This window comes from Oncorhynchus nerka, unplaced genomic scaffold, assembly GCF_034236695.1.
Source record: "Oncorhynchus nerka isolate Pitt River unplaced genomic scaffold, Oner_Uvic_2.0 unplaced_scaffold_728, whole genome shotgun sequence".
NCBI classification, from domain to species: domain Eukaryota; kingdom Metazoa; phylum Chordata; class Actinopteri; order Salmoniformes; family Salmonidae; genus Oncorhynchus; species Oncorhynchus nerka.
In genome coordinates this window covers 308,826-325,883 of record NW_027040462.1, presented here as the reverse complement: position 1 = coordinate 325,883, position 17,058 = coordinate 308,826, and the positions used below count along the sequence as shown (strand labels likewise).

General features: G+C 45.4%; 1 protein-coding gene across 1 annotated transcript in view; it reads left to right on the top strand.

The window, feature by feature from the left end:
• The window catches only part of LOC135571146 (receptor-type tyrosine-protein phosphatase R-like), a 51,823-nt gene that overhangs the window by 17,716 nt on the left and 17,049 nt on the right, over nucleotides 1-17,058 (top strand). Inside the window, exon 7 of the mRNA XM_065016940.1 lies at nucleotides 1,781-1,860. Within this exon, the coding sequence (XP_064873012.1) occupies nucleotides 1,781-1,860 (80 nt within the window). The remainder of the gene's footprint in view (nucleotides 1-1,780; nucleotides 1,861-17,058) is intronic.

Below are 17,058 nucleotides of genomic sequence, written 5' to 3'. Positions count from 1 at the left end.
CTAGGGAATAGGGTGCTATAGTAGCGACTAAGTAGGGAATAGGGTGTTATAGTAGTGCACTAACTAGGGAATAGGGTGTTATAGTAGTGGGTGAGTGTGAGTGTGAGTGAGTGAGTGAGTGTGTGTGTGTGTGTGTGTGAATGACATCATTCTGTAATAAAAAGACAGTTGGGTTGGAATGTTACTGTCTTCCCGTTCACACCTTGGAACGTTATCAGGCTTCCTGTCTGAACCAGCAGTCTTCCTTCAACACGCAGAGCACAGAGGGGTCTGGGGTTGTAGTCTGGGGTTGTGGTCTGGGGTTGAGGTCTGGGGTTGAGGTCTGGGGTTGAGGTCTGGGGTTGAGGTTGGGGTCAGGGGTTGAGGTCAGGGGTTGAGGTCTGGGGTTGAGGTCTGGGGTTGAGGTCTGGGGTTGAGGTTGGGGTCTAGGGTTGTAGTCTGGGGTTGAGGTCAGGGGTTGAGGTTGGGGTCTGGGGTCTGGGGTTGAGGTCTGGGGTTGAGGTCTGGGGTTGAGGTTGGGGTCTAGGGTTGTAGTCTGGGGTTGAGGTCAGGGGTTGAGGTCAGGGGTTGAGGTCTGGGGTCTGGGGTTGTAGTCTGGGGTTGAGGTCTGGGGTTGAGGTTGAGATTGGGGTCTGAGGTCTGGGGTTGAGGTTGGGATCTGGGGTTGAGGTTGGGGTCTGGGGTTGAGGTCTGGGGTCTGGGGTTGAGGTCTGGGGTCTGGGGTTGAGATTGGGAGTCTGGGGTCTGGGGTTGAGGTCTGGGGTTGAGGTTGGGGTCTGGGGTTGAGGTCTGGGGGTTGAGGTTGGGGTCTGGGGTTGAGGTCTGGGGTTTAGGTTGGGGTCTGGAGTCTGGGGTTGGGGTCTGGGGTTGAGGTCTGGGGTTGAGGTTGGGGTCTGGGGTTGAGGTCTGGGGTTGAGGTTGGGGTCTGGGGTTGAGGTCTGGGGTTTAGGTTGGGGTCTGGAGTCTGGGGTTGGGGTCTGGGGTCGAGGTCTGGGGTCTGGGGTTGAGGTCTGGGGTTGAGGTCTGGGGTTGATGTTGGGGTCTGGGGTTGAGGTTGGGGTCTGGGGTCGAGACAGAAGACTTCAGACAGAGAAGTCCAGACAGAACACTTCAGACAAAACACTTCAGACAGATAAGTCCAGACAGAACACATCAGACAGAGAAGTCCAGACAGAACAGTCCAGACAGAACAGTCCAGACAGAACAGTCCAGACAGAACAGTCCAGACAGAACAGTCCAGACAGAACACTTCAGACAGAACAGTCCAGACAGAACAGTCCAGACAGAACTCTTCAGACAGAGAAGTCCAGACAGAACTCTTCGGACAGAGAAGTCCAGACAGAACACTTCAGACAGAACAGTCCAGACAGAACTCTTCAGACAGAGAAGTCCAGACAGAACAGTCCAGACAGAACAGTCCAGACAAAACACTTCAGACAGAGAAGTCCAGACAGAGAAGTCCAGACAGAACTCTTCAGACAGAACAGTCCAGACAGAACACACCAGACAGAACTCTTCAGACAGAACAGTCCAGACAGAACAGTCCAGACAGTACTCTTCAGACAGAACAGTCCAGACAGAATAGTCCTGTCTGCAGTCACTAACATATCTATCTGATTCTAACAGCTGGAACCTCCAGTCACTAACATATCTATCTGATTCTAACAGCTGGAACCTCCAGTCACTAACATATCTATCTGATTCTAATAGCTGGAACCTCCAGTCACTAACATATCTATCTGATTCTAATAGCTGGTAACATATCTATTGTCACCTGCAGATCCACATTCCAGAGTGATCCTGAGGACCAAGAGCTCCTTCGACCCTCTCAGCAGCTATATCAACGCCAACTACATTAGGGTAAGTTATGCACGCGGGCGCACACACACACACACACACACACACACACACACACACACACACACACACACATCAATGCCAATTACAGGGTAAGTTATCCACCAGGCATGTGAGCCCAGGGACTGTTCTGGGTTCTTAACCATTGTTTGTGAACACATTGCATTCTGAACCCAAACCAAAACAAGTGGATGTTGTGGTTGTAAAACAACAGTGTTCTCTTAGTTAGAGCCAAAACGGCACATGATAGCGCTCTCATAATGAATAGGTAAAAACCATTTCCTGAAAGTTGTCTGTACAGGTATGCATAGCCAGATTATAACACAGATTACAGTTGTCTGTACAGGTATGCATAGCCAGATTATAACACAGATTAAAGTTGGCTGTACAGGTATGCATAGCCAGATTATAACACAGATTAAAGTTGTCTGTACAGGTATGCATAGCCAGATTATAACACAGATTAAAGTTGTCTGTACAGTGTCACGAACCGGCTCAAAGCCCGTAACAAATGGAGACAACGTGGAGATAAGGAGTAGCAAAATACATATTTATTAACTAAAGCAACTAAGTATAATATACAATGGTGTGTGTAATCAGTAATCAGTAGTGTAAGTGAGTGTTTTGCATGCATGAATGTGAGAATGCAGGGTGTTGAAAGGTGCCAACGCAAACAAACAAAAAGGCCACCAAGAACCACAACACAATCTACAAAGGTGTCTGCATGGAGAGAGTCTCCTCCATGAATGTGGAAGAGGTCTATTTATCCTGGGAGACACCTGGCCAAGGTGTTTCCCATGTAGCTGACGACCCTCTGCACTCCGCCCACCGGCATCCTAATAAGGAAACAAGAACAAAGACAGAATACGGCAGACAGAGTGGGAGGGTCGTCACATTCCCCCCCATAAAACCGGGGACCAACAAGGACCCCGGAACAACATACCAGCCTCCCGCGTCCCAAATTGACACAGGCCTCCCGCGTCCCAAATTGACACAGGCCTCCCGCGTCCCAAATTGACACAGGCCTCCCGCGTCCCAAATTGACACAGGCCTCCCGCGTCCCAAATTGACACAGGCCTCCCGCGTCCCAAATTGACACAGGCCTCTGCGTCCCAAATTGACACAGGCCTCTGCGTCCCAAATTGACACAGGCCTCTGCGTCCCAAATTGACACAGGCCTCTGCGTCCCAAATTGGTGAGGGGTTATGTGTTCACACCTCCACCTGCCCCAACCAACCTCCTCCTCACACCTCAGCAACCTTTGCGCATAGGAAGCAATATTTAAGAGGAAAGAAGAACACAAGACCAGGAGGGAACAGACAGGAAAGATAGAACATGACAACCGAAACAATGGTCAGTCATGTAAACATTCAGGAACATGGCACAAAGACCAACAGCTACAAACTCCAACGAAAAGAACATCAGGGTCCTTCTTAATTTTTACAACTCCCAACGATTCATAGTCACTTCCAACGATTCATAGTCACTTCCAACGATTCATAGTCACTTCCAACGATTCATAGTCACTTCCAACGAAACAGAATTTCACTAATTTCAATCATTTAAGCTTGTAGTGTTCAGCGATCTTCAACAGCTGTTCTTAAGTACATAATTCTAACAGGTCCTCTGATGGAAAGTGAATGAACTTGTATACATGGGAAACACCATAGTCATAAGTAAATAATCTTGCTCAACTCCTCTGCTGAGCACATCAGACCACAACCAGAGAAATGACAATCACCCTGAGCACCACAGAAGAGAGATGAGATACGGAACTTCCCCAAAACCTACAATAACTCAACCCTAGTCTTCGTGCAGATTTGCGGTGGGTATTTACGCACTGTAGCCCGCTGGCAAGGAAATAGAACTCCCCAGCATGCTGGCAAATTCCACCAAGCCACGGACTTGCCCCCGAGACAACTGCTCAGTCCACAGACACCACACAAAAATAACAAACATTTAACCATGCCCAACATGTCCAAAATTGAAACACGTCGCTAAGCCTATCAGGGGAAAAAGGCTATAGCTCCGGGTAGCAAGTTCCACTACCCTACACAAATATGCTACCGAGGTACACAGCCGATTTACTCACCTCCTCAGACTGACTTCCCAACAGAAAGTAGAACAAGAGTTTCCAGGCTAGGCAAGGCCTGGAAACTAACCATTATAGTCTCTCCAACGCAGCACACAAACCAAACAACAAAGGCAACCAATACTGGGCCGATCACACTCAAACACCATATTCAAACCAAACACGTACCTCCACGGTCTCCCAAACCAATAGTTCAAAGATCCCGGATGAGCCCCCACTTGTCACGAACCGGCTCAAAGCCCGTAACAAATGGAGACAACGTGGAGATAAGGAGTAGCAAAATATATATTTATTAACTAAAGCAACTAAGTATAATATACAATGGTGTGTGTAATCAGTAATCAGTAGTGTAAGTGAGTGTTTTGCATGCATGAATGTGAGAATGCAGGGTGTTGAAAGGTGCCAACGCAAACAAACAAAAAGGCCACCAAGAACCACAACACAATCTACAAAGGTGTCTGCATGGAGAGAGTCTCCTCCATGAATGTGGAAGAGGTCTATTTATCCTGGGAGACACCTGGCCCAGGTGTTTCCCATGTAGCTGACGACCCTCTGCACTCCGCCCACCGGCATCCTAATAAGGAAACAAGAACAAAGACAGAATACGGCAGACAGAGTGGGAGGGTCGTCACATCCCCCCCCCATAAAACCGGGGACCAACAAGGACCCCGGAACAACATACCAGCCTCCCGCGTCCCAAATTGACACAGGCCTCCCGCGTCGTCCCAAATTGACACAGGCCTCCCGCGTCGTCCCAAATTGACACAGGCCTCCCGCGTCCCAAATTGACACAGGCCTCCCGCGTCCCAAATTGACACAGGCCTCCCGCGTCCCAAATTGACACAGGCCTCCCCGCGTCCCAAATTGACACAGGCCTCCCGCGTCCCAAATTGACACAGGCCTCTGCGTCCCAAATTGACACAGGCCTCTGCGTCCCAAATTGACACAGGCCTCTGCGTCCCAAATTGGTGAGGGGTTATGTGTTCACACCTCCACCTGCCCCAACCAACCTCCTCCTCACACCTCAGCAACCTTTGCGCATAGGAAGCAATATTTAAGAGGAAAGAAGAACACAAGACCAGGAGGGAACAGACAGGAAAGATAGAACATGACAACCCGAAACAATGGTCAGTCATGTAAACATTCAGGAACATGGCACAAAAGACCAACAGCTACAAACTCCAACGAAAAGAACATCAGGGTCCTTCTTAATTTTTACAACTCCCAACGATTCATAGTCACTTCCAACGATTCATAGTCACTTCCAACGATTCATAGTCACTTCCAACGATTCATAGTCACTTCCAACGATTCATAGTCACTTCCAACGATTCATAGTCACTTCCAACGATTCATAGTCACTTCCAACGAAACAGAATTTCACTAATTTCAATCATTTAAGCTTGTAGTGTTCAGCGATCTTCAACAGCTGTTCTTAAGTACATAATTCTAACAGGTCCTCTGATGGAAAGTGAATGAACTTGTATACATGGGAAACACCATAGTCATAAGTAAATAATCTTGCTCAACTCCTCTGCTGAGCACATCAGACCACAACCAGAGAAATGACAATCACCCTGAGCACCACAGAAGAGAGATGAGATACGGAACTTCCCCAAAACCTACAATAACTCAACCCTAGTCTTCGTGCAGATTTGCGGTGGGTATTTACGCACTGTAGCCCGCTGGCAAGGAAATAGAACTCCCCAGCATGCTGGCAAATTCCACCAAGCCACGGACTTGCCCCCGAGACAACTGCTCAGTCCACAGACACCACACAAAAATAACAAACATTTAACCATGCCCAACATGTCCAAAATTGAAACACGTCGCTAAGCCTATCAGGGGAAAAAGGCTATAGCTCCGGGTAGCAAGTTCCACTACCCTACACAAATATGCTACCGAGGTACACAGCCGATTTACTCACCTCCTCAGACTGACTTCCCAACAGAAAGTAGAACAAGAGTTCAGGCTAGGCAAGGCCTGGAAACTAACCATTATACTCTCTCCAACGCAGCACACAAACCAAACAACAAAGGAAACCAATACTGGGCCGATCACACTCAAACACCATATTCAAACCAAACACGTACCTCCACGGTCTCCCAAACCAATAGTTCAAAGATCCCGGATGAGCCCCCACTTGTCACGAACCGGCTCAAAGCCCGTAACAAATGGAGACAACGTGGAGATAAGGAGTAGCAAAATATATATTTATTAACTAAAGCAACTAAGTATAATATACAATGGTGTGTGTAATCAGTAATCAGTAGTGTAAGTGAGTGTTTTGCATGCATGAATGTGAGAATGCAGGGTGTTGAAAGGTGCCAACGCAAACAAACAAAAAGGCCACCAAGAACCACAACACAATCTACAAAGGTGTCTGCATGGAGAGAGTCTCCTCCATGAATGTGGAAGAGGTCTATTTATCCTGGGAGACACCTGGCCCAGGTGTTTCCCATGTAGCTGACGACCCTCTGCACTCCGCCCACCGGCATCCTAATAAGGAAACAAGAACAAAGACAGAATACGGCAGACAGAGTGGGAGGGTCGTCACAACAGGTATGCATAGTCAGATTATAACACAGATTAAAGTTGGCTGTACCGGTATGCATAGTCAGATTAAAACACAGATTAAAGTTGGCTGTACATGTAAGGGTTTTCTTCTGGTGAAAGAGAGGCGGACCAAAATGCAGCGTGGTGGTTATTCATGTTTTTAATAAAGACGACTATACAAAACAAGAAAAGCGAAAACCTAAACAGTCCTATCTGGTGCAAACACAGAGAAAGGAACAATCACCCACAAAACCCAACACAAAACAGGCTACCTAAATATGGTTCCCAATCAGAGACAATGACTAACACCTGCCTCTGATTGAGAACCATATCAGGCCAAACATAGAAATAGACAAACCAGACACACAACATAGAATGCCCACCCAGCTCACGTCCTGACCAACACTAAAACAAGGAAAACACATACGAACGATGGACAGAACGTGACAGAACTCCCCCCCCCAAGGTGCGGACTCCGAACGCACAACCTAAACCTATAGGGGGGGGTCTGGGTGGGCATCTGTCCGCGGTGGCGGCTCTGGCGCTGGACGTGGACCCCACTCCATAATTGTCTTAGTCCACCTCCTTAGTGTCCCTTGAGTGGCGACCCTCGCCGCTAACCTTGGCCTAGGAAACCTAACAACGGGCCCCACTGGACTGAGGTAGCTCAGGACTGAGGGGAAGCTCGGGACCGAGGGGAAGCTCGGGACCGAGGGGAAGCTCGGGACCGAGGGGAAGCTCAGGAGCGAGAGGAAGCTCAGGAGCGAGAGGAAGCTCAGGAGTGAGAGGAAGCTCAGGCAGGTTGATGGATCTACCAGATCCTGGCTGGCTGGTGGTTCCGGCAGATCCTGGCTGACTGGCAGATCCTGGCTGACTGGCGGATCCTGGCTGACTAGCGGATCTGGCAGATCCTGGCTGACTGGCACTTCTGGCGGATCCTGGCTGACTGGTGGATCCTGGCAGACTGGCGGATCCTGGCTGAATGGCGGATCTAACTGATCCTGGCTGACTGGCAGATCCTGGCCGACTGGCAGATCCTGGCCGACTGGCAGATCCTGGCCGACTGGCAGATCCTGGCCGACTGGCAGTTCTGGCGGATCCTGGCTGACTGGCGGATCCTGGCAGACTGGCGGATCCTGGCTGACTGGCGGATCCTGGCACACTGGCGGATCCTGGCTGAATGGCGGATCTAACTGATCCTGGCAGACTGGCGGATCCTGGCTGACTGGCGGATCCTGGCACACTGGCGGATCCTGGCTGAATGGCGTATCTAACTGATCCTGGCACACTGGCGGATCCTGGCTGACTGGCGGATCCTGGCACACTGGCGGATCCTGGCTGAATGGCGGATCTATCTGATCCTGGCAGACTGGCGGATCCTGGCTGACTGGCAGATCCTGGCCGACTGGCAGATCCTGGCCGACTGGCAGTTCTGGCAGATCCTGGCTGACTGGCACTTCTGGCGGATCCTGGCTGAATGGCGGATCTAACTGATCCTGGCTGACCGGCAGATCCTGGCCGACTGGCAGATCCTGGCCGACTGGCAGTTCTGGCAGATCCTGGCCGACTGGCGGATCCTGGCCGACTGGCAGATCCTGGCTGACTGGCAGATCCTGGCTGACTGGCAGATCCTGGCCGACTTGCAGTTCTGGCGGATCCTGGCTGACTCGCGGATCCTGGCAGACTGGCGGCGCTGGGCAGACTGGCGGCGCTGGGCAGACTGGTAGCTCAGACGGCGCTGGGCAGACTGGCGGCACTGGCGGCGCTGGGCAGACTGGTGGCACTGGCGGCGCTGGGCAGACTGGTGGCACTGGCGGCGCTGGGCAGACGGGTAGCTCAGACGGCGCTGGGCAGACTGGCGGCACTGGCGGCGCTGGACAGACTGGTAGCTCAGACGGCGCTGGGCAGACTGGCGGCACTGGCGGCGCTGGGCAGACTGGCGGCACTTGCGGCGCTGGGCAGACTGGCGGCACTAGCGGCCTCTGGAATGAGGGGCTCTGGCGCCTCTGGCATGAGGGGCGGTAGCTCTGACAGCGCCGGACAGGCGGGAGACTCTGGCTGTGCTGGAGAGGAGGAAGGCTCCGGCAGCGCTGGACAGGCGGGACGCACTGTAGGCCTGATGCGTGGTGCTGGCACTGGTATGCCGTGCATACTATGCCAAACCAACAGCTTTCTTTCTACTCTGTCCAATACATCCTCCACACTCTCAGACTCAGCACTCTGCTTCGCCGACAGCTCCAATTCCATCCATGGCTCCTTACGGTAAACAGGGGGAGTTGGCTCAGGTCTGACTCCTGACTCTGCCACACTCTCCCTGTGACCCCCCCAAGAAATTTTGGGGGTGCCTCTCGGGCTTCCAGCCGCTCTGCCATGCTAGCTCCTCATAATGCCGCCTCTCTGCTTTCGCTGCCTCCAGCTCGGCTTTGGGGCGGCAATATTCCCCTGGCTCTGCCCAGGGTCCTTTTCCGTCAAGGATCTCCTCCCAAGTCCATTTATCCAAATAGTGCAGCCTCTCCCACTGCTGCTGCTGCCTCTGATGCTTCTCCTGCTGCTGCCTTTGCTGCTGTTGCTCCTGCTGCACCTGCCGCTTCTCCTGCTGCTGCTGTTGCTGCTGCCTCTGTTTACCACGCCGCTTGGTCCTTGGTTGGTGGGTGATTCTGTAACGGTTTTCTTCTGGTGAAAGAGAGGCGGACCAAAATGCAGCGTGGTGGTTATTCATGTTTTTAATAAAGACGACTATACATGAACAGACTATACAAAACAAGAAAAGTGAAAACCTAAACAGTCCTATCTGGTGCAAACATAGAGACAGGAACAATCACCCACAAAACCCAACACAAAACAGGCTACCTAAATATGGTTCCCAATCAGAGACAATGACTAACACCTGCCTCTGATTGAGAACCATATCAGGCCAAACATAGAAATAGACAAACCAGACACACAACATAGAATGCCCACCCAGCTCACGTCCTGACCAACACTAAAACAAGGAAAACACATACGAACGATGGACAGAACGTGACAGTACAGGTATGCATAGTCAGATTAGAACACAGATTAAAGTTGTCTGTACAGGTATGCATAGTCAGATTATAACACAGATTAAAGTTGTCTGTACAGGTATGTATAGTCAGATTAAAGTTGTCTGTACAGGTATGCATAGTCAGATTAAAACTCAGATTACAGTTGGCTGTACAGGTATGCATAGTCAGATTAGAACACATATTAAAATTGGCTGTACAGGTATGCATAGCCAGATTAAAACTCAGATTACAGTTGGCTGTTCAGGTATGCATAGCCAGATTATAACACAGATTAAAGTTGTCTGTACAGGTATGCATAGCCAGATTATAACACAGATTAAAGTTGTCTGTACAGGTATGCATAGCCAGATTATAACACAGATTAAAGTTGTCTGTACAGGTATGCATAGCCAGATTATAACACAGATTAAAGTTGGCTGTACAGGTATGCATAGTCAGATTAAAGTTGTCTGTACAGGTATGCATAGTCAGATTATAACACAGATTAAAGTTGGCTGTACAGGTATGCATAGTCAGATTATAACACAGATTAAAGTTGGCTGTACAGGTATGCATAGTCAGATTATAACACAGATTAAAGTTGGCTGTACAGGTATGCATAGTCAGATTAAAGTTGTCTGTACAGGTATGCATAGCCAGATTAAAACTCAGATTACAGTTGGCTGTTCAGGTATGCATAGCCAGATTATAACACAGATTAAAGTTGTCTGTACAGGTATGCATAGCCAGATTATAACACAGATTAAAGTTGTCTGTACAGGTATGCATAGCCAGATTATAACACAGATTAAAGTTGTCTGTACAGGTATGCATAGCCAGATTATAACACAGATTAAAGTTGGCTGTACAGGTATGCATAGTCAGATTAAAGTTGTCTGTACAGGTATGCATAGTCAGATTATAACACAGATTAAAGTTGGCTGTACAGGTATGCATAGTCAGATTATAACACAGATTAAAGTTGTCTGTACAGGTATGCATAGTCAGATTATAACACAGATTAAAGTTGGCTGTACAGGTATGCATAGTCAGATTAGAACACAGATTAAAGTTGTCTGTACAGGTATGCATAGTCAGATTAGAACACATATTAAAGTTGGCTGTACAGGTATGCATAGTCAGATTAAAACACAGATTACAGTTGGCTGTACAGGTATGCATAGTCAGATTATAACACAGATTACAGTTGGCTGTACAGGTATGTATAGTCAGATTATAACACAGATTAAAATTGGCTGTACAGGTATGCATAGTCAGATTAAAGTTGTCTGTACAGGTATGCATAGTCAGATTATAACACAGATTAAAATTGGCTGTACAGGTATGTATAGTCAGATTATAACACAGATTAAAATTGGCTGTACAGGTATGCATAGTCAGATTAAAACTCAGATTACAGTTGGCTGTACAGGTATGCATAGTCAGATTAAAAATCAGATTACAGTTGGCTGTACAGGTATGCATAGTCAGATTAAAACACAGATTACAGTTGGCTGTACAGGTATGCATAGTCAGATTATAACACAGATTACAGTTGGCTGTACAGGTGTGTATAGTCAGATTATAACACAGATTAAAATTGGCTGTACAGGTATGCATAGTCAGATTATAACACAGATTAAAGTTGTCTGTACAGGTATGCATAGTCAGATTAAAACTCAGATTACAGTTGGCTGTACAGGTATGCATAGTCAGATTAAAACTCAGATTACAGTTGGCTGTACATGTATGCATAGTCAGATTAAAACACAGATTACAGTTGGCTGTACAGGTGTGCATAGTCAGATTATAACACAGATTAAAATTGGCTGTACAGGTATGTATAGTCAGATTATAACACAGATTAAAATTGGCTGTACAGGTATGCATAGTCAGATTAAAACACAGATTACAGTTGGCTGTACAGGTGTGCATAGTCAGATTATAACACAGATTAAAATTGGCTGTACAGGTATGTATAGTCAGATTATAACACAGATTAAAGTTGTCTGTACAGGTATGTATAGTCAGATTAAAGTTGTCTGTACAGGTATGCATAGTCAGATTATAACACAGATTAAAATTGGCTGTACAGGTATGTATAGTCAGATTATAACACAGATTAAAATTGGCTGTACAGGTATGCATAGTCAGATTAAAACTCAGATTACAGTTGTCTGTACAGGTATGCATAGTCAGATTAAAACTCAGATTACAGCTGTCTGTACAGGTATGCATAGTCAGATTAAAACTCAGATTACAGTTGGCTGTACAGGTATGCATAGTCAGATTAAAACTCAGATTACAGTTGGCTGTACAGGTATGCATAGTCAGATTAAAACTCAGATTAAAGTTGGCTGTACAGGTATGCATAGTCAGATTAAAACTCAGATTACAGTTTGCTGTACAGGTATGCATAGTCAGATTAAAACACAGATTACAGTTGGCTGTACAGGTATGCATAGTCAGATTAAAACTCAGATTACAGTTGGCTGTACAGGTATGCATAGTCAGATTAAAACTCAGATTACAGTTGGCTGTACAGGTATGTATAGTCAGATTAAAACACAGATTACAGTTGGCTGTACAGGTATGCATAGTCAGATTAAAACACAGATTACAGTTGGTTGTACAGGTATGCATAGCCAGATTATAACACAGATTAAAGTTGTCTGTACAGGTATGCATAGTCAGATTATAACACAGATTAAAGTTGGCTGTACAGGTATGCATAGTCAGATTATAACACAGATTAAAGTTGTCTGTACAGGTATGCATAGTCAGATTATAACAGATTAAAGTTGTCTGTACAGGTATGCATAGTCAGATTAAAACACAGATTAAAGTTGGCTGTACAGGTATGCATAGTCAGATTAAAGTTGGCTGTACAGGTATGCATAGTCAGATTACAGTTGTCTGTACAGGTATGCATAGTCAGATTACAGGTGTCTGTACAGGTATGCATAGTCAGATTAAAACAGATTAGAGATTAGAACGGGACTCATGAAACATAGTTACGTTTTTTTCATTCTATCACCCTGGATTCTAACTGGTCATCTTTAGCTTAGTTCATACCTTCATATTTCATATTATATTATGCAGTCATATCCATCTTTAGTTTAGTTTATACCTTCATACTTCATATTATATTATGCAGTCATATCCATCTTTAGTATAGTTTATACCTTCATACTTCATATTATATTATGCAGTCATATCCATCTTTAGTTTAGTTTATACCTTCATACTTCATATTATATTATGCAGTCATATCCATCTTTAGTTTAGTTTATACCTTCATACTTCATATTATATCATGCAGTCATATCCATCTTTAGTTTAGTTTATACCTTCATATTATATTATGCAGTCATATCCATCTTTAGTATAGTTCATACCTTCATATTATATTATGCAGTCATATCCATCTTTAGTATAGTTTATACCTTCATACCTTCATATTATATTATGCAGTCATATCCATCTTTAGTATAGTTCATACCTTCATATTATATTATGCAGTCATATCCATCTTTAGTTTAGTTCATACCTTCATACTTCATATTATATCATGCAGTCATATCCATCTTTAGTATAGTTCATACCTTCATACTTCATATTATATTATGCAGTCATATCCATCTTTAGTATAGTTTATACCTTCATATTATATTATGCAGTCATATCCATCTTTAGTATAGTTTATACCTTCATACTTCATATTATATTATGCAGTCATATCCATCTTTAGTATAGTGTATACCTTCATACTTCATATTATATTATGCAGTCATATCCATCTTTAGTTTAGTTCATACCTTCATACTTCATATTATATTATGCAGTCATATCCATCTTTAGTATAGTTTATACCTTCATATTATATTATGCAGTCATATCCATCTTTAGTATAGTTTATACCTTCATACTTCATATTATATTATGCAGTCATATCCATCTTTAGTATAGTTTATACCTTCATACTTCATATTATATTATGCAGTCATATCCATCTTTAGTATAGTTTATACCTTCATACTTCATATTATATTATGCAGTCATATCCATCTTTAGTATAGTTTATACCTTCATACTTCATATTATATCATGCAGTCATATCCATCTTTAGTATAGTTTATACCTTCATACTTCATATTATATTATGCAGTCATATCCATCTTTAGTATAGTTTATACCTTCATACTTCATATTATATTATGCAGTCATATCCATCTTTAGTATAGTTTATACCTTCATACTTCATATTATATTATGCAGTCATATCCCAGTGTTGTTCAACTGAGTGATGTGATATAAAACTTGTTCCCTTTTCAACAAACAAACAACTTCAGATTCTCCTTATCGGGTTTCTCCATCTTGGGAAAGAAAAGTGTAGCAGTGAGTTCAGGGGAGCGAGGACATTGTTTCTGTTGTTTCCATGTAAGTCTATGGAGAGAACAGGAGGAGAGAGAGGGCAGGCCGGAGGAACTAGTGAACTCACTCTCTACTGACCCGTTGGGCTGCAGATACAATAGGGCCACTTCCCCTGTAGTCACTGCAGGAAGCTCAACTACTAGGATGTCTCCAAAATGGCACCCTATTCCCTATTTAGCGCAATACATTCTGGTCATTCTGGTACACTATATAGGGAATATGGTGCCATATGGGACATAACACTCTCATTTTCTCTTTCACACCATAGAGGATATTCAGACCTGCTGTGGTTTATCTCTCCCTGGACAGTAGCTAACACCATAGAGGATAATCAGACCTGCTGTGGTTTATCTCTCTCTCCCTGGACAGTAGCTAACACCATAGAGGATATTCAGACCTGCTGTGGTTTATCTCTCTCTCTCTGGACAGTAGCTAACACCATAGAGGATAATCAGACCTGCTGTGGTTTATCTCTCTCTCTGGACAGTAGCTAACACCATAGAGGATAATCAGACCTGCTGTGGTTTATCTCTCTCTCTCTGGACAGTAGCTAACACCATAGAGGGTATTCAGACCTGCTGTGGTTTATCTCTCCCTGGACAGTAGCTAACACCATAGAGGATAATCAGACCTGCTGTGGTTTATCTCTCTCTCTCCCTGGACAGTAGCTAACACCATAGAGGATAATCAGACCTGCTGTGGTTTATCTCTCTCTCTCTCTGGACAGTAGCTAACACCATAGAGGATAATCAGACCTGCTGTGGTTTATCTCTCTCTCTCTCTCTGGACAGTAGCTAACACCATAGAGGATAATCAGACCTGCTGTGGTTTATCTCTCTCTCTCTGGACAGTAGCTAACACCATAGAGGATAATCAGACCTGCTGTGGTTTATCTCTCTCTCTCTGGACAGTAGCTAACACCATAGAGGATAATCAGACCTGCTGTGGTTTATCTCTCCCTGGACAGTAGCTAACACCATAGAGGATAATCAGACCTGCTGTGGTTTATCTCTCTCTCTCCCTGGACAGTAGCTAACACCATAGAGGATAATCAGACCTGCTGTGGTTTATCTCTCTCTGGACAGTAGCTAACACCATAGAGGATAATCAGACCTGCTGTGGTTTATCTCTCTCTCTCCCTGGACAGTAGCTAACACCATAGAGGATAATCAGACCTGCTGTGGTTTATCTCTCTCTCTGGACAGTAGCTAACACCATAGAGGATAATCAGACCTGCTGTGGTTTATCTCTCTCTCTCTGGACAGTAGCTAACACCATAGAGGATAATCAGACCTGCTGTGGTTTATCTCTCCCTGGACAGTAGCTAACACCATAGAGGATAATCAGACCTGCTGTGGTTTATCTCTCTCTCTCTGGACAGTAGCTAACACCATAGAGGATAATCAGACCTGCTGTGGTTTATCTCTCCCTGGACAGTAGCTAACACCATAGAGGATAATCAGACCTGCTGTGGTTTATCTCTCTCTCTGGACAGTAGCTAACACCATAGAGGATAATCAGACCTGCTGTGGTTTATCTCTCTCTCTCCCTGGACAGTAGCTAACACCATAGAGGATAATCAGACCTGCTGTGGTTTATCTCTCTCTCTCTGGACAGTAGCTAACACCATAGAGGATAATCAGACCTGCTGTGGTTTATCTCTCTCTCTCTGGACAGTAGCTAACACCATAGAGGATAATCAGACCTGCTGTGGTTTATCTCTCTCTGGACAGTAGCTAACACCATAGAGGATAATCAGACCTGCTGTGGTTTATCTCTCTCTCTCTGGACAGTAGCTAACAGCATAGAGGATAATCAGACCTGCTGTGGTTTATCTCTCTCTGGACAGTAGCTAACACCATAGAGGATAATCAGACCTGCTGTGGTTTATCTCTCTCTGGACAGTAGCTAACACCATAGAGGATAATCAGACCTGCTGTGGTTTATCTCTCCCTGGACAGTAGCTAACACCATAGAGGATAATCAGACCTGCTGTGGTTTATCTCTCTCTGGACAGTAGCTAACACCATAGAGGATAATCAGACCTGCTGTGGTTTATCTCTCTCTCTCTGGACATTAGCTAACACCATAGAGGATATTCAGACCTGCTGTGGTTTATCTCTCTCTCTCTCTGGACAGTAGCTAACACCATAGAGGATAATCAGACCTGCTGTGGTTTATCTCTCTCTCTCTGGACAGTAGCTAACACCATAGAGGATAATCAGACCTGCTGTGGTTTATCTCTCTCTGGACAGTAGCTAACACCATAGAGGATATTCAGACCTGCTGTGGTTTATCTCTCTCTCTCTGGACAGTAGCTAACACCATAGAGGATAATCAGACCTGCTGTGGTTTATCTCTCCCTGGACAGTAGCTAACACCATAGAGGATAATCAGACCTGCTGTGGTTTATCTCTCTCTCTCTGGACAGTAGCTAACACCATAGAGGATAATCAGACCTGCTGTGGTTTATCTCTCTCTCTCTGGACAGTAGCTAACACCATATAGGATAATCAGACCTGCTGTGGTTTATCTCTCCCTGGACAGTAGCTAACACCATAGAGGATATTCAGACCTGCCGTGGTTAGCTCTCACTGGACAGTAGCTAACACCATAGAGGATAATCAGACCTGCTGTGGTTTATCTCTCCCTGGACAGTAGCTAACACCATAGAGGATAATCAGACCTGCTGTGGTTTATCTCTCCCTGGACAGTAGCTAACACCATAGAGGATAATCAGACCTGCTGTGGTTTATCTCTCTCTCTCTGGACAGTAGCTAACACCATAGAGGATAATCAGACCTGCTGTGGTTTATCTCTCTCTCTCTGGACAGTAGCTAACACCATAGAGGATAATCAGACCTGCTGTGGTTTATCTCTCTCTCTCTGGACAGTAGCTAACACCATAGAGGATAATCAGACCTGCTGTGGTTTATCTCTCTCTCTCCCTGGACAGTAGCTAACACCATAGAGGATAATCAGACCTGCTGTGGTTTATCTCTATCTCTCTGGACAGTAGCTAACACCATAGAGGATAATCAGACCTGCTGTGGTTTATCTCTCTCTCTCTGGACAGTAGCTAACACCATAGAG